This window comes from Amaranthus tricolor, chromosome 2 (genome assembly GCF_026212465.1).
Source record: "Amaranthus tricolor cultivar Red isolate AtriRed21 chromosome 2, ASM2621246v1, whole genome shotgun sequence".
NCBI lineage: Eukaryota > Viridiplantae > Streptophyta > Magnoliopsida > Caryophyllales > Amaranthaceae > Amaranthus > Amaranthus tricolor.
In genome coordinates, this window is record NC_080048.1 from 8,911,727 (window position 1) to 8,930,634 (window position 18,908).

The following is an 18,908-nucleotide window of genomic DNA, read 5'->3' on the forward strand; positions in this document are numbered from 1 at the left end:
CACCTTATCTCTTTTGCAAAAGTTCGGTATCAACTTAGTCCATGTTATTTAATTTTAGTATGCACTAATTTAAAAATATAAATATTTTTAATAATTTTATTTGATTGTACTTGTCATGTGGAAAAACATACTCCCTCCTATTCACTAAAGACATTTATTTTTTTTACGCTATTCAATTCACTTATTCAATATTTAATATTCTTTATTATATATAACTAAATATTATAAAAGGTAAATATTAATAATCTTTGCATTGAGATGAATCAAATAATATTTCACTTGATTATATTTTAATTTATAGATTAAAAATAAAATACAAATAAAGAATAATAAGTAAATAGTGGTAAAAGTAAATATCCCTGGTGAATATGAGAAAGTATTATTTTTGTAACTTTAAAGGTTGATGGTGCAAACTAAATTTATTAGAAATAAATTTAAATATTCAAGGTTAGACCAAGTTTAATAGTTTATTAGAACTGTCTTATTACAGTGAAACTGTTATATATAAATAAAGGAATGTATCTTAGATTTTATTAATGAAAAATAAAAAAGTATCCAACCAAATTATGATTAGTATTTTATGTTGATATCAGAGCTAATTTTCTTTCCATCAGAATTCTTGTTTTTGGCCTTCATCAGCTACCATATTACAAATCTTTTATCATGGAAGCACTAACGGAAGTTGGAACACCCTTTATCATAAAAAGTTTCTTGCAAATTTTGCCGAAACTTAATAATCCTGAACCACAAAATAACCAATCAATAAATCTATCCGAAAAATTAAACCACAATAAAATATTATAAACCAAATTAATACAAAATTTTCTTCATTTCATTCATTCTTAAACTAATGGTTTTCGTAAATTATATTGAAAATAATTTTTAATTTCACTTCAATGATATGTCATATTAGTTAGGGGTGTTAAAAAATACCCGACCGTTGTCAGGTCATGGGCCGCTTAATGAAATTAAACGGGTACCCTGTTACATAAATACCCCTGATTCTCATATATATATATATATACTCTCTCTCCTTCTCTTCTTTCTGATGTATGTAATAGACTATTGTTTCTTCCCTTCTCTCCTCTCTACTCCCTTGTTCTCTGAAAATGATTGTATCATCTTGAGTTGAAATCAACACTTGAATGCAATAAGATCAACTTTGTCATGGTATCAGACGCCACCCAATTGCGATTGTCCATATTACATCTTCTCAATTTTTTTTTTCTGATGAATGATTACAATCTGGTATTTTTCATTTTGCTTCATGTTTCATCACCATTGATGTCCTGCTTGTTTTCCTTCTTGCATGTTTCTGGATTATTCTTTATCTTTCTTGGTTAATCGTTTTTCCGTTGATTCTATTGATCTTCTTTCTTTTTCATTTTTCTGGTTTCTTGTTCTTGATTCAATTTTTTTTTTTTTTGGGGTTTTTGTTGCGTCATCATCTTCTTGACCGGTTTTAGGATGTCTTCAGAATCTACCCCTTTTGATCTCAATTCTGATCATACATCACCATATTATCTACACCCCAGTGATGCTAGTTTCATTCTTGTGTCTGAACCTTTCTCTGGAACCAATTTTAACGATTGGAAACGTGCTGTTGTCATTGCCCTTTCTGCAAAGAACAAATTAGCCTTTGTTGATGGCTCCATTCCTAAACCAGAACCCAATTCACCTACAATCAAATGTTGGGATAGAGTAAATAACACTCTCATGACTTGGTTCATGAAAATTCTTGATCAACCTATTGCAAGAAGTGTTCTACATTTTCCCACTGCTTTTGATATCTGGAACAATCTGCATGAAAGGTTTGGACAAACATCAGGCACACAAATCTTTTCCATCTTTCAACAGTTGGCTGATACTGAGCAAGGTTATGACTCTATTTCCTCTTTCTATACTAAACTTAAAATCTTATGGGATGAACACGATGCCATACAACCCTTGCCTTCTTGTGTCTGTAATGGCTGCACTTGCAGAATCACTTCCAAGCTTCTAAAAATACAAGAAGAACAAAGGCTTATAATTTTTCTAATGAAACTTAGCTCCTCCTTTACACAAGTTAGATCTAACCTGCTTATGCAATATCCGCTGCCTGCTATAAGCCATGCTTACAGACTCTTAATACAAGAGGAACAACATAGACACTACTCTGAATTTACAACTGAGACTCCTCACGCTTTCTTGGGCAACAACAGTGTCTAGATAACACAATAGACTCTCTTTTTCCCAAACCTCTGTCAAACATGATATCTCAAGGAAATCAAGACCTTTTTGTGATTACTGCAAAAGAGCAGGACATATTAGGGATAAATGCTTCAAGTTACATGGCTATCCTTCTAAATCCTCTACTCTACCCCAAGGCAACTGGAAAGGGAAACAAGTTGCTGCTGCTATAACAAATGATCATACTGACACCAATGAGTTCTTCACCCCTGCATCTTTTACCCAGGAACAATACTCCCAGATCCTGACTCTTCTTAGTCAACAATAGCATGAAACTACTCCTACTCTTAATGAAGACTCAAACAATGCTTGCTTCCTTGCTGGTAAATCTTGTTTATTCTCATCTACTAACACTATGTGGATTCTTGATGGTGGTGCAACTAATCACATGAGTTATGATTTAAATTTGTTTTCATCATATCATAAGATCACAGCTCATGACAATAACACAATTACTATACCTGATGGCACTTCTGTACATATTAAACACGTAGGTTCTGTTAATCTTAATCATCACATCATCCTGCAAAATGTGCTTCATGTACCTAATTTTCATTTTTATCTTATATCCATCAGTAAATTATGTGAAGATCTTAATTGTACTATATTATTCACAAATAATTCATGTTGCATCCAGGCCCCTTCTCTGAACAGGCCAATTCAGCTTGGTAGGCTCAAAAAAGGCTTATACTACTATCAGAATGATACACCAAGCACACCAAATTCCACATCCATCATTGCCTCTACTCTATACTCTTGCAATTCTGCTCAATCAAATATCAATTTGGCCAAGCTTTGGCATCTTCGATTAGGTCATGCTCCCTTTTCTGTTATCAAACATGTTTAACCTTCTCTCAATATATCAGATTATGTAAATACTTGTCTTTGTAAAATTTGCCCTGCTGCAAGACAGAACAAACTTCCCTTTGGCCATAGTACAATAAAATCTACTGTACCCTTTGAATTGTTGCACATAGACACCTGGGGACCTTATAGAAATAGTACTCATAATGGTTGTACTTTGTTCCTCACTATTGTAGATGATTATACAAGAGTCACTTAGCTCTTCTTAATGAAAAATAAGTCTGAAGCTATTACTGTTTTTCAATCTTTCTATGCTTATGTTTCCACACAATTTAATACAGTTATTAAAGGCATTAGATCAGACAATGCCCCAGATTTATGTGAAGGAAAAATGAAAATATTTCTTTCCTCCAAAGGCATCATACATCATAAAACTTGTGCTAACACCCCTCAACAAAATGGGGTTGTAGAACGAAAACATAAACATTTATTAGAAACTGCTAGAGCACTTTGTTTTCAATCAAATCTTCCAATTCATTTTTGGGGTGATTGTGTTTTAACTGCTGCATATCTCATTAATAGAATGCCATTACAATCTTTGGGTTTTGCTTCACCTTATGAAAAACTTTTTAAAACCAAACCTGACATAGCACATTTGAAAGCTTTTGGCTGCTTATGTTTCATGACAACAAGTTCTTTACACAGACACAAGTTTGATAACAAAGCACATCCATGCATTTTTATTGGGTATCCAAATCTTCAAAAGGCTTATAAAGTATATGATCTGGTTGACAAAAAGAATGTTATCTCAAGAGATGTTATTTTTTATGAGCAACACTTTCCTTTTCATTTTACACCAGTTAACAATCCTCATTCCACACCACACTATCCTTTCTTTCTCCCTTTAAACTCTACAACCTATAATCACACATTGTTTGCTGCACCTCAATCTGAAAACCATAATACTCATATCAATAGTTCAGATACTATTCCTCATCCACACCCACCTTCCACCCTTTTCAATATTGATACATCCTCTACAATTCAGCCCAATAACTTAGTTGACATCAGTTCCATACCTGTTCCTACAACCACAAGGCACTCTAATAGAATTACACAACCACCAGCTTATCTCTCTGATTATTTTTGTTCACATGTTGCTACTAACACTTGGTGTAATACAATTCCATATAGACAACTGCCCCCTATGCATCAATGCTTTATTGCTCAAGTATCAGCTCAAGATGAGCCTCGTTCCTACTCAGAAGCTATTCAAAAACAGGAATGGTTACAAGCTATGCAACATGAACTCTCTGCTCTTCAGAACAACAACACTTAGATACTTGTTGATTTACCCAAAGGTAAAAAGGCTATCAGCTGCAAATGGGTTTACAAACTCAAACTGAAATCAGATGGGTCCATTGAAAGGTACAAAGCAAGGTTGGTTGCTCGAGGGTTTACTCAAAAACAAGGCATAGACTATGATGAAACCTTCTCACCAGTCATCAAAATGTCCAGTATACGTTGCATCATAGCAATAGCAGCATCCAAGCAATGGGATATATGGCAATTGGATGTAAACAATGCGTTCCTCCATGGTGATTTGCATGAAGAGGTGTACATGAAGGCTCCTCATGGTTTGTCCAATCCTTCTGGCAAGATCTGCTTACTACAAAAATCCCTTTATGGTCTTAAACAAGCTTCAAGGCAATGGTTTGCAAAGCTCACTTCAGAATTGATTTCCCGAGGATACACTCAGTCCAAAAATGATTATAGTCTGTTCCTTAAGACAGTAGGGTCTCTTATCACCATTGTGGCTGTTTATGTTGATGATATTCTTATAACAGGCAATGATTCTAAAGGTTGTTGATGATATTCTTATAACAGGCAATGATTCTAAAGGTATTTCTCAACTTAAGTCTCACCTTCATCACATCTTTACAATAAAAGACTTAGGCAAACTTCATTTCTTCTTGGGCATTGAAGTTGGGTACACCACCTCTGGGATAAGCCTCACTCAGACCAAATATACAAGAGAACTCCTTTCCCATTGCAACATTCAAGATCTTACACCTACTGTCACTCCTCTTCCTCAAAACATCAAGCTTCATCAACAAGAGGGTGAATTATATCATGATCCTACATACTACAGAACTATGGTGGGTAAGATGAATTTCTTAACTCACACTAGGCCTGATTTGGCATTCACAGTTCAACATTTGAGTCAATTTTTACAAGAACCCAGAGCACCTCATGTTGCAGCCCTCCACCATGCCTTGAGATATATTGCTGCTACTGAAGGGCAAGGTATCCTCCTAAATAGTTCTGGACAACTTACCTTACAGGCTTTTAGTGATTCTGATTGGGCCGCCTGTCCCAACACCAGGAGATCTGTTACTGGTTATGTTTTGATGCTTGGCTCTTCTCCCATAACTTGGAAATCTAAGAAACAAAGTACTGTCTCTAAATCATCAAGTGAGGCAGAATATAGAGCTATGTCCTCTGCTGCTAGTGAAGTAACATGGATGGTCAGGCTCCTCCAAGAACTTCAGGTTCCCATCACCAAACCAGTTATCCTGCATTGTGACAATATGAGTGCAATTCACATTGCAAGAAATCCCATATATCATGAAAGGACAAAGCACATAGAAATAGATTGCCATTTCACAAGGGAGAAAGTTTTAGAAGGACTCATTCAACTCACTTATCTTCCAACATCCTCTCAACTTGCTGATGTGATGACCAAGATTCTGCCTTCAAAACAACACAACAGCCTCTTGACCAAACTTGGGATGATCCTCACCCCTAGTTTGCGGGGGGGGTGTTACATAAATACCCCTGATTCTCATATATATATATATATATATATATATATATATATATATATATATATATATATATATATATATATATATATATATATATATATATATATATATATATATATATATATATATATATATATATATATATATATATATATATATATATATATACTCTCTCCTTCTCTTCTTTCTGATGTATGTAATAGGCTATTGTTTCTTCCCTTCTCTCCTCTCTACTCCCTTGTTCTCTGAAAATGATTGTATCATCTTGAGTTGAAATCAACACTTGAATGCAATAAGATCAACTTTGTCATACCCGTTCACCAGTTAATATCAAGGAAAATAAACACAAAAATTACCATACCATGAGAGAAAAAATTTGTTTTAGAACGTGAAAGTCAAGTGAGATAAAATTAATTATTTAATTTTGAATAAAAAAATTTATAAAGAAATTGTGGCTAGTGGTTTCATCCTTCACAACATTCTCACTTTTCAATACTTTTTTTAATTTATTAAAGAAGAATTGCTTTCCTAATAATTAACGCTTCAAAATTGATCTAGCGAACACCTATGACGCAATAAGTCAATAGGTTGGGCTTTTCTTCAAGAATTTCAAGATTATAGGTTTTTACAATTTTATGTTGTATTTAGAAACATGTAATTTATTTTAAAAATGGAGCCTAGTGCCTTCCAAAAGGAGAATTAAAAAAAAGCTTTAAATATAGTTTCGTCATAGCATTATTATATAATGTGTATAAAATATATTAGAAGCATATGATCACCGATCGGATTTTTTCATCTGTACGAATCTAACACGTATTTAGTAAAGTGAATTATTGCTATTTTTACCAACTTGTTAACAATAATAATGAGGACATTAATATCACTATACAAATATGACTAATACTATGATTATTCGACTAAAAATATACTAATATATACTTATACAACTAATAATATAATATACTAATACGACTAATATTATACCTATACAAATATTTTACTAATATGATTGACACTAAACTAATACATATAATAATATAGTAAGACAAATCATACTGTATTAATATGATTAATACTATGCAGATATAATTTATAATACTACATTATTACGATATTATATATTAATACAACAAATACTATAGTAATATGACCAATAATCTATTAATTAATATGCTAATATTATACCAATATGACTTATACAAAGCTAATACGATTAATATTATGTTAATTCGATTAATATATTAATAACCGAGTAAGAATATACTAATATGACTTATAAGGTGAAAAGAATTAACAAATAATAATAAAAACTACATTATATTGAGTAGAATGAAAAATCAAAAATAAAGGAAGAAATAGAATTGAATTTGAGTGGGAAACAAATTCTCAAATGTTAATTGAGGTTTATCAAAATATTCTTGGGGATAGTTTTCTAGATTAACAAAAACCCTTTAATTAGATTAATAATGCCCTAGGAAATTAGCTATTAAAATAAGATAAAAGTTGTGCTTTGAGCAGCAACTCTAGCGAATTCGAGTGAATAAATCGGATTTGGACATATAATATATTATTGGTAATATTTTAAAGTTTTATCAAAAATTATTATCAAAAGAGTAAAATTCTATTAAATTTCAGTTTAAAACTTTTACGTTATTAATATTTTTTGACTTTTTTACTTTTCTTCTTTGACAAACTTTTTCAATCAATTCAAATCACCTTACTAAACTTCATCGTCATCAACACTATTATGGTAGAAATGACTCAAATCAACCGATTAAAAATTGACGTGGCCCCTAATTTGCTTATCAATATGCCATCAAATCAGAAAAAGACCACGGCATACTATTTTCTACGGTTCAAAGTATGTTAAAGACTCAATGTACTCTTAATTAAAAAAATAAAACCATAACTACCTGTACAGTATTGCAATGATAGATTAGTTCTTTATAAATTAAAAAGTATATAACACGTTTATATTTAGATAGACAATTATAATATATAGGGTGCGTCTCTGTTATTTTCCAAAAAAAATTAAAGTTCAAAATCAACCCTCTATAAAAAACTTATTTTTTTCAGTTTGCCTAGAATCCATAAAATATCAGAAATAATACTATACAACATAGGCAATGAGGTATGTTAATTTTGGAGATTTAAGTTAAAAATAAATTATTCTCTCAACAACCCTCATCGTAATCTTAATCCTTATCCTAAATTTCTAATCCTAATCCAAATCCTGATCAAATTCCATTTTTTTTTAACTAACTCAAATCATAGCAAAGAGACATCTTGGACCTTCCAAGTATTATAAATTAATTTATACAATAATTATATTAAACTCAACAGCTAATTAATTACTTAATTAAACATCTAAGAGCCCACAACATCAATTCCATTTTGTGACCTGCTACGTACAATAATAAACTTTAATTATATTTTCTAAAAAGTATTTTCAAATTAAAAAGTTAGGTTGAATCTTAGTAAACTTTCTTAAATGGCATTTTTCAGAACATTATATTTAAGGATATACAAATTTAGAGACTTGGAGGCTGGTGAGATTTGATGAACAAAATACAAAATCGAGATTTACTCTACAATTTATGTCATCTATTTATCCGGTAAAAGATGAAAATATATAGAACGTAACAAAGTTACTTAAGTATACTTGCTAGTTTTTCATCTTTTGTTTTCTTTAGATATGGGCACGGGCCGGATCAGCATATATGCACCACGAGCACAACCTGCTCATTGCACGACATTATAAGATAATTACTAGATACGACATGACTTGATATAATACAACAAAATATATGACCCACCAGCATGACTCGCTAATCCCGCTATTTTACAATCAAACTTGAAAAATAAGTATTTTAGAGTACAAATTAGTCCTTGACCAAATAAAAGACATTAGGTCGTCTTAGCCTAAATTATTAGCACTTTCCAATTCCCTCCAAATATATACCCTTTATATAAATATTTAAGTGTAGGCATTAATAAAGATTGTCATCTTTTTTATTGCGTCATTTATTTTGACTTTTTTCCTTAAGATTTTATCACTGTAGAAAATTATAACGCGGAAATAAAATTGAGTTGGGTTTTGAATACTTAGTTTGTATTAATTAATTGAATTTTTAATTAATTAATTGAATTTTTAATTAATATCTGATGTCATCATAAAAATAATAATTTTTAGAAAATTTTAAGTAATATTATCTTAAATTTATCAAATTTTTAATTAAAAATAAAAAATATTTTTATAAACACAAAATGTGCGACATCAACTAGGAAGAATCGTAAGTTTTGTTTGACTTGGCCCTTTTTTATAAATATATATTTATTTTTTATTTTTGCAAAATTTATTGGAAGCTAATCAACAAAAATTTATAAATTGTCAGTAGAATATTTATGATTAATTATGAGCTGTATTTACGTTAAATATGCAGTCTATTTCATGATTTGAGAAAAAAAACTTAGCTTTTTTTAAGGGATGAGCAAAATTTGAAATTTATGAAAAAATGTGATAATACAATAATAAAAAAGGTGACAATAAATAAATGTATGTTTAAAAATTGAAAAATAACAAGCAACATAAAGTGACAATAACTTTTTAACTATTTGTGTACTTAGGGAATTAAGAGGAGGGGCTAGATGAAATTCAATTTTATGGCCTTATCCGAGAAATGTGGTATTTACTTTTACCGAGGTATAGTATCGTTTCTGATATTTTGTAGTCCCTAGACAAAATAATAGATATGAACCCTTCCTATAGAAGATCGATTATGTTTTAATAAGTACTTGAAAAATTAATAGAGATGAATCCTTTCATATAAAATAAATTGTTTTCTTCATGATTCATCTTCTTCTTCCTCTCTCAAACATAGCTTCTTTCTAAAAATATTTACTGTAGACTCACGAATTACACTGAAATTAGACCCCCTGTGTATAGTGCGCCTTAGGCAGTGACACTCCTTTTGTAGAATTAGTATAAACTTATGGCTTTTCGCCTTTATTAATCAAACAACTCCAATATATATACAAAGCTAACCCTAGAATTACCTTAACTTAGGCAACTAGAATTTTAGAAAACAAAATATAAAAGATAACAACCAAAAATATTACCACACAATATATTATTCCCAAAATATATTATACCCACAAAATATATTATTCCAATACCCGCGCCCCCCCCCCCCCCCCCCCCCCCCCAAGTTGGAGCATGAGTGTCAAAAATGCCCAACTTGGAGAGAATATAGTCAAAACTGTGACTTCCCAAGAGCCTTTGTGAAGATGTTAGCCAATTGAAAAGCAATAGGGACATACGATGGAGAAATCAAGCCTTCAACAATCCATCTCGAACAAAATGACAATCAACTTCAATGTGTTTGGTTCGTTCATGAAAAACCGGATTCTTTGCAATGTGCAAAGCAGATTGACTATCACAAAACAATTTGATTGCCTTTGGGTGGTGCATGCCCAAACTCAACAATAAGCCCTTAAGCAACTTAAGCTCACAAGTAACTGCCGCCATGGAGCGGTATTCAGGCTCTGCAGAAGATGTTGACACAGTGGTTTGCTTTTTAGTTTTCCAAGAGATAGGAGAATGCTCGAGAAACACCAACCAACCTGTGATAGAGCGACGAGTAAGTGGACAAGCCGCCTAATCCGAATCACACCAACCTTGCAAGGTGAGATCACTATCAGCACTCAATAAGATACCCTGACCCGGTGTGCCTTTCAAATAACGAACTACACGCAGAGCTGCTTCCCAATGTTCACTGCGAGGTTCTTGCATAAACTGGGACAAGATATGAACGGAGTATGCTAAATCGGTTCTAGTGATTGCAAGTTAAATCAAACAGCTTACAAGCCGAGAATACACCTCTGGATCCGCAAGATATTTGTCTGTGGCATGACCAAACTTGTGATTTTGCTTTATTGGAAAACCACTCGGCTTTGCCCCTTATAAACTTGCTTCAGAAATGATATCCAAAGTATACTTTCGTTGGCGCAAAAAAAGGCCTGAAGCACCACGAGCAACTTCTATACCTAAGAAATACTTTAAAGGACCAAGATCCTTCATTTTGAAACAATCTCCGAGATAAGCCTTAAAAGAAAATAATACCAGTAGTATGAAAAAATTACGTAAACAATTGAATTCCGTACCATTATCACTTTGCACAATTTTTATGGTTTGAGAGAATTTTCTTTCTACCATAGCAACAGACATCAAAAACATACGAAAGACCTCCGTTTTATCATTCAACAAATAAATTCCAAACAGCTCTAGAATAGTCAAAAACTACCTTCAAAAAATAACGAGTTCTGTACGATGAAACATGTCTATACGGGCCCCACAAATCACAATGAATTTTTTCAAAAATTCTAGATGCTTTACTGTCACTCAAAGGAAACCTATCTCTTGGATGCTTAGCACGCATGTATACTTCACATCCTTTATCTAAATAATCTTTGCTACTTACGGTGGGAAGCAACTTAATTACTTTCTCGGAAGGATGACCCATACGACAATGCCACAACTCCAAGTCAGACTTTGCAGCAATAGCACTCACATGATGCACCGAATCCGATTTGCTGAAATAATACAATCCGTCCCTCCTAGCTCCCGTTCCAATTAACTCCTTTGTTTTTGTCTTGTATAGCACACATATATGCATTAAATTGGACAATACAATGAAGGTCATCAATAAGTTGTGAAACTGAAAGTAAATTACAATACAAATTAGGAACATAGAGCACCCCGATGAGGGTGATTTTATCCGACAAACAAATAGAGCCAACAAGAGAAGCCGACACTGTTTCACCATTAGGCAACCCAATCGGACACTCGAAGTTTTTGGTGTCAAAAAGCCAAGATTTTTCTCCGGTTACATGATGAGTAGCTCGCGTGTCAATAATCCAAGCTTTATCATCAAACTTACCACTCAAACGATTATCGAAAATTGTAGCGTTACCTATTTTTGGTGGTGGTGGAGGTGATCTCTCACCGCCGATCATGGTATAAAAAAAATTAACAAGGCTTTGATACCATGTAGAATTAGTATAAACTTATAGTTTTTCGCCTTTATTAATCAAACAACTCCAATATATATACAAAGTTAACCCTAGAATTACCTTAACTTAGGTAACTAGAATTTTAGGAACAAAATATAAAAGATAACAATTAAAAATATTCCCACACAATATATTATTCCCAAAATATATTATACCCACAAAATATATTATTCCAATACCTTGTTTTCCGGGAACAGCCTTGCAAAGGTAAGACCATATTGTAGTTTTAATATTCCCTTTTATTTATTAGTACATGTGTCCCGTTTTCATATGTAGTGAAGTCATATCAAATGTCTCATTTTTATTTTAATTATATTTTTTATCGTAATTGTACTCTTTCTCCTAAACATGTGGTTCCATTTGACTATAAATTGGATTATCTCTCTTACACATGTATTAAACTCCACTATAAATTAAACTCTATTGTTTATATATGTGATTTTATTTGATCATCTAAAAATTGGTGAAAAATTAAATGAGAGAGATGCAAGTGAATTGAGGAATACGGCTACTAGTAGACTTAGAAAACACGATTTGTGCAATACAAGTTAGAAGGAAGTTGTGGCAGAAATATAATTAATAAGAAAAAAGATTGATTATGAATGAATTAGAGAGAGACAGATAAGCAAGGTTTAAAGTTAGAAATTACTTTTAGAAGGCAAACACAAAACAAACTACTCATTCTCTTTTTCTGTGTTGTTTGTTCACTGTGTTCCGCTGCTCCTCTTTCTCTTTTCCGTGATTATGTCTCCTGTCTCACGTGCTAGTGATTATGTCTCCTGTCTCACGTGCTACATTCATTCTGTATATTCGTGTAATTAAACCCGTGTTTAAGGAGATTTTACTTCTAAATAGTGGGGCTCTATATTCAAACTAACATTACATTATCCTACTTGGTGCTTGCTCTATCTATTTGAGGGTATTGGTAATTAATTTTTTGTTGGCATTTATTTGTATTTTAATTTCTTGGTTTGCCAAAATGTAAAAAAAAATATATATATATATATTTGATAAATGATTTTTCAGTTATTAGAGAAGGTCGTTTTTAAACTAAAATAAAGCTAAATTAGTTAGCTTTTTTAGTTAGTTTTTGGTCTATTTAATAAGAGTTGTTATTGTGAGAGACTGTCTTTTGGTGAATCGTCTTTAAAATAAGAAGTTTAAATAATGTATTATTGGAATATATAACTCATGTATGAGATGAGTCTTACGATTAGACCATCTCAAATAAGAATTTATCCTTTTAGCAATTAACCATTAGTTAGAGTTGTTAATTGATTTAATCAGTTAAAAATATGGCTGATAAGCTATTTTTTAAGCTAGATGTTCAAGCAAGCTTTTATAGAAGTGGTTGGTAAAACATAATTGTTAGATGTTAGATGTTTATTTGAAGAAAAATAGATAAAAAATTAAAAACCAATTAAAAAAAGCTAGTTGTGGAACAGGCCCCTTTATATATCATGTATTCTTAATTAGAAAAAAATTATCTTTTGTGTCAATATTTGATTTAATGCAAATCCCTTATGTCAAAATAAACCTAATTAAGCTTGAATTAAAAGTAAACCTTTAATGAGTTAAAATTTATAAAAATAAGTACATTTTGTCCTTGTGGTATAGTATTGAAGAGAATTGTGTAATTTTAAGCAGAGTACGAAAAGTTGTAATATTTTGCCTTTAGTGTAAACATGACATTAAATAAAGAAAGAGATTCAATTTGGTGATGATATATAAACAATATGTAAACATTTGAAAGAGATTAAAAGAAAGTTATGGGGTCCAATTCAAATAAGAAAATAATACAAACTGAGTACCTTTAAAAAACAATTAAGCTATAGATTTGAACCCTTTACTCTGATCCTTTTCATTACCAAATGTAATTCTTGAATTTCGAGATCCAATAGCTCCATTACTTAAAGCTTATACGCTATTGGAGTCTAGGTTATTTAGACTGTTGAACGTTTTTGTGTTGATTAATTGTAGTGTGGTAGGAAGTTGGGTTGGGTATGAGGTCAACAAGGAGTTTGGTTTTATGGGATTTTCAAGGTGAGATCATTTACGAGTAAAAAAGAGATTAAGATAGAAAGTCTCTTTCGTTTGGAGAGCCATAAGGAGACTCAGAATTCTCATTGATAAAGAAGTAACGTTACAATTGATGGTATTATCCTTGTTCAACTTTGGTTTCATAGATAGATATGGACTAGGGCACATCACTTTGTTTGTTCAAGCTTAATTGGTTTCATCTAAAGTTGTTAAAGACCTTTTGATAGATCAAGGTTACTAAAGACTCTCTTGTTTCACTCACCCTCAAAGCAAATATGAATGAACTTTTATATCTTTTACGGCCCGTTTGGTACATGGTAATGAAGTAATGGGAATGAAATATTGTAATGGCAATAGTAATGAAGAAATGGATATGAGAATTGGTAATGAAGATTCTTTTGTTTGGTGTGCAGGACTAAAGAATGGTAATGGAAAATAATATTCCATTGATTGCATTTGGTTGTTAGTAATAAAAAATGGTAATGGCTCTTAGTTTCATTATTGTATATTTGTATCTAAAAGCATTATTGTATCTAAATTATTCTATCTAATGATTCTTTTTTTAATAATAATATTTTTATGGATAATTACATGCATTACCTTTTTTTTCTTCATTATTTTTTTTGGACAATTGCATCAACTTGCAATTACAAATAATAATATTTTCATGCATTCTTTACACTGCAAATACTTGACAATTACAAACAAGTTTCAATTAAGTAGCCATATTAGTCCTTTCTGTTATGTTGTTAAGGATTAAGGGCGATGATCTTAGAAGAGCATGGGGGGTAAATGCTTGCTTTGGTTTGTGTATTCAATTTATGGTATGAACTTGTTTATGTATTTTTATCATCTTTTATCATTTATTAGCTCAGTTTTATACATACTTTTATTAAAATGGGAAAAATAAAAAATATTAAATAGAATTTATAAAGAGAAACCCCTCGCTAGGTAACCCAAAATGGCAACCTAGGAAAAAAAAATAAGTAAGCAAGGGAGATTCAAAAAGTTACTAAGTGGTTAAGTTAAAAACTCAAAAATGAATTCTTAGGAATATGAGAGATGAATACAGAAATTTTAATTTTTACAACTAATATTGTTTGGTGTTAGTGACACAAAAATTTGGACAAGTTATCATTGGAGGAATAAATGAGAGTTAAGTTTTTTATTAACACATGGTCCAAATCGAAATCCAAACTCATAAAAAATCACAAATATTTAATATAGGATTCTTAAATTAGAATCAGATCTAATAAATTTAAGATGATAATTTCTCAAATAAGACATTCTCACAAAGAGATCATTTTTATTGTGCGAGCCCAATTTACATTTTCAGTCTCAAAGTGATCACTTATCACCTTATAGTGATTACTGACAATTTTTAAATAACCAATTACAACCTTAAAATATGAAATTTAACCAATTACTTATAACCTTAAAGTAACCACTTATAATCTTAAAATGATTAATCATAAAAACTTCATGATTATATGAACCTCAAAACTTGATGCAGCCATCAAAGTAGCATAAGCAATGACGTCAACAAACTAGATTCAAACTTTGCCACACAAAAAATCAAGAATATCCTCCTCTCAACTCTCAACTCTCAACTCTCAACACTATTAAAAACTAATTAAACACTCATTATCCAAATACAAGTATCAATCATCAAAATCCTTGTTAGAATACCAAATTTTGTCACAATGGAAATTCTACCTAAACCCAATTCATCACCTTATACTCATAATCATGTGCTAATCTTTCCACTCCCAGCACAAGGTCACATGACCCCAATGCTACACTTATCAGAACTATTATGCCTAGCCAATATTAAGGTAACCTTCCTAATCACAACTGATAACCACCAGCTTTTAAACCAACACACCAATGTGAATGAGCGTTTCGCCCGGTACCCAGGCTTCCGGTTCGAGGCAATACCGCAAGCTCGGCCGAATGAGCAGCCACAAACACTGCCACAAGGTGCCAAGGCTGGTGTTCTTAACATGATAAGGTTGATAACAGAAGGGTTGGAATCTAGTGCAGTGCCCATTTTGAGAGAGCTTTTGATTGGGTCTAAAAATGTGGATAAGGTTACTTGTTTTATAATTGATGGGTGGTTGAGTTTTGCTTATGATATTGCACTTGAGGCAAAACTGGCTGTTTTTGCATTTAGGTGTCCTAGTGCTTGTTGCATTTGGTCTTATATTTGTATTCCACACCTCATTCAAGCTAGGGAAGTACCTTTCAAAGGTATGTCATCTAATCGATTTTTTAGTATATCATCTTGATTTTATTGAATGGATTTGGTCGTTGGGTCCTTACACTTTAGTTGGATACAGTGTTATATGATTTGCTAATTTTCTCGCAAATTATAAATTGAAAAACAGCAAATTATAGTCGGTTTTTTGAGCTATTTTTGAGCAAATTTGAGCAAATCGCTAATTCAAAAAGCGAATTAGCCAAGGAACTATGTTACGCTAGATGGATAACAATTTAGGAGGGAAATGCGAGGAAGGCAATAGAAAGAGAAGGAAGTGAGAGGGATAGTTTATTGTTTGTTTATGAAAGTTGTTGGGAAAATAACCTACATGTAATCTCATATGGAAAAATTAGAGATAAATTGACTAATATATAAGCTAGATGGGTTACACCTCCTATTACCAATTGGTTTTAGAATAAAACCTTATGGGGGTTTGTATATAATCAACTGTCCTCTTATACAAGTCTTGTTAAATACAAGTCCAACAACAAATTTGTCTAAAGGCAAGCAACAAAATAGCTATTTTTAAAAATATTTTAGCATTTAAAGAAATTTACTTGTTAAAAAGAACCAAGAACGTATATATATCTCCCCTCTAATATTGGTATCTAAACAAAGAAAAAAAAAAGGTTTTTTCCTCTAAATCCTTCAATCTATATTCCGCATAAAGTTTTATTGTTCCTATGAAATACAAAAGTTGATAATATGGTATTGTTATAATATTATTGTAAATGGTGTTACAATAACATTAATTTAAGTTTTTGATTAATTAGCTTTTTAACATATAGTATTAGAAATTAATATGACAGAATGAATATTTAGCACTATATATAAAATGAACAAGTGTTGCATCTATATTTTCAATTCAAAGGGGCTTTAACCATTAGCTTACAGTTTTAGTTCAAACCCCAAATCAAGCATTATAAGTAAAACCATTTTTTTGTTGTCCTAAAAGACTATATACAACTCATAATGATATTTAACAAAGTAATCATATTTGATTTCCATGATCATTTACCTCAAATTTAGCTAATTGTTTTTAATTCCATAAATCCCATAGATGAAGAAATGGATGAACTAGTCAAGAATGTACCCGGGATGAGTAGCTTCCTTCGCTATCGTGACCTTCCTAGCTTTTGTCGAGGCCAAGACAACTCTTCATGCATCAACCTCGAACAATTCTTTTCCGATGAGCTACATCGAAACAAGAATACCAATGGGATCATCTTGAATACATTTGAGGATTTGGAGGGTCCAATTCTCACTAAAATCAGATCACAATACTCAAAGATTTACCCCATTGGCCCCCTACATGCACACCTGAAATACAGACTTGGCAAAGAAAATCAAGCATTGTCCAACAATTCTTCTAGTAGCTTGTGGGAAGTGGATCAAGGTTGTATATCATGGTTAGACCAAAAGCCCAACAAATCTGTTGTGTATGTTAGTTTTGGAAGCATAGCTACCCTCACAAGTGATCAACTAATGGAAATTTGGGCTGGACTTGTGGGGAGTAACTACTACTTCTTATGGGTTATAAGGCCCAATGTGATATTCGGGGATGGACTAGATAGTCCAACCCCGGATGAACTCTTGGAGGGAACCAAGAAGAGAGGGTACATTGTGAAATGGGCCCCACAAGATGAGGTCTTAGCCCATCGAGCTGTTGGTGGGTTTTTGACTCATAGTGGATGGAACTCGACATTAGAGAGTATTGTCGCTGGTGTGCCAATGATTTGTTGGCCTTACTTTGCTGATCAACCAATAAATAGTAGGTTTGTTAGTGAAATATGGAAGATTGGCCTAGACATGAAGGATACTTGTGATAGAGTGATTGTGGAAAACATGATCAATGATCTAATGGACAGGAGGAAGGATGAGCTTAAAAAATCAATGGATCAAATATCACACCTAGCAAATAGAAGTATCTCTAAAGGTGGGTCCTCCTACTCTTATCTTGACCATCTAATTGAAGATATTAAAGCACTAGCCATGAAAAGGGAACTATAGATCTTACTTGGCACCCAGCAAAACAGAAAAGAAGAGCTTAATAAAAAATTTTCTAGAGGTAAAGCATTGGAACTCCCCATGGACAGTTCTATGCATATTCGGGGTGTACGATCACTTAGGACCTAAAAATTAGGCGCTCACATTAATCTTAAGATGCATTTTTTATGTAATTAAGTTCTGCAGTTCATATTTATTTTTTTATTTTTAGTAGATTCGTTTGATTATGAGATGAATGTTTTGTTGTTATTATTGTTTATAACGAATATTCAAGCATAAATTGTTTCATTTTAGAATGTAATTATTTATTTTGATATTAAGTAATTTAAAAATGGTGCAGTTTTTTAATTATTTGTAAAGAACGTAAGGGCTCCATATCAAAAGAAATTGCAAAACAAGCCCTTATAATTTTTGTTTTGCCCCTGATTATTCCTATGTCCCAATTACTATTCCATTTGAGTTTGTAGTAAAAATATTTGGTTGTTAGCTAGAATGGGTAGATGTTTCTTGTAAGTTGGATTTTCTTTTTTATATTTGATGAAATCTATATTTTAAAAATCAAATATTACTAAAATGTTCAATATTATTACAAATATCCCTAGTAAGAAATAATTTTGTTTTTGCTAAGAAACATGTATCGGATATTTTTAGAAGGGTAAGGTCCTTGA

At 31.9% G+C, this 18,908-nt stretch overlaps 3 protein-coding genes across 3 annotated transcripts; all 3 read left to right on the forward strand.

Moving 5' to 3' along the window:
* Positions 1-1,467: 1,467 nt before the first annotated feature.
* On the forward strand, positions 1,468-2,208 carry LOC130805479 (uncharacterized). Its single transcript, XM_057670255.1, has one exon. The coding sequence runs from the start codon at positions 1,468-1,470 to the stop codon at positions 2,206-2,208; it is 741 nt and encodes a 246-aa protein (XP_057526238.1).
* A 2,335-nt stretch (positions 2,209-4,543) lies between these two features.
* Positions 4,544-8,650, forward strand: LOC130805480 (uncharacterized mitochondrial protein AtMg00810-like). The gene is made up of 3 exons (XM_057670256.1): positions 4,544-4,825; positions 4,881-5,768; positions 8,555-8,650. The coding sequence occupies exons 1-3, from the start codon at positions 4,544-4,546 to the stop codon at positions 8,648-8,650; spliced, it is 1,266 nt and encodes a 421-aa protein (XP_057526239.1).
* A 6,618-nt stretch (positions 8,651-15,268) lies between these two features.
* Positions 15,269-18,588, forward strand: LOC130806645 (7-deoxyloganetic acid glucosyltransferase-like). Its single transcript, XM_057671803.1, has 2 exons — positions 15,269-16,223; positions 17,294-18,588. Exons 1-2 carry the CDS (start codon positions 15,677-15,679, stop codon positions 18,241-18,243), a joined length of 1,497 nt encoding a protein of 498 aa, XP_057527786.1. The 5' UTR covers positions 15,269-15,676; the 3' UTR covers positions 18,244-18,588.
* The last annotated feature ends 320 nt before the right edge of the window (positions 18,589-18,908 follow it).

What these genes read in the sequence shown, in the direction of transcription:
- LOC130806645 (XM_057671803.1), top strand. Translation starts at nt 15,677, where the DNA reads ATGGAAATTCTACCTAAACCCAATTCATCACCTTATACTCATAATCAT. An exon ending in TAGGGAAGTACCTTTCAAAG is followed by an intron (nt 16,224 to 17,293) that starts GTATGTCATCTA and finishes TAAATCCCATAG; the next exon opens with ATGAAGAAATGGATGAACTA.
- LOC130805479 (XM_057670255.1), top strand. Translation starts at nt 1,468, where the DNA reads ATGTCTTCAGAATCTACCCCTTTTGATCTCAATTCTGATCATACATCA.
- LOC130805480 (XM_057670256.1), top strand. Translation starts at nt 4,544, where the DNA reads ATGTCCAGTATACGTTGCATCATAGCAATAGCAGCATCCAAGCAATGG. An exon ending in ATAGTCTGTTCCTTAAGACA is followed by an intron (nt 4,826 to 4,880) that starts GTAGGGTCTCTT and finishes TTCTTATAACAG; the next exon opens with GCAATGATTCTAAAGGTTGT. An exon ending in CATCCTCTCAACTTGCTGAT is followed by an intron (nt 5,769 to 8,554) that starts GTGATGACCAAG and finishes TGTTTTCTTTAG; the next exon opens with ATATGGGCACGGGCCGGATC.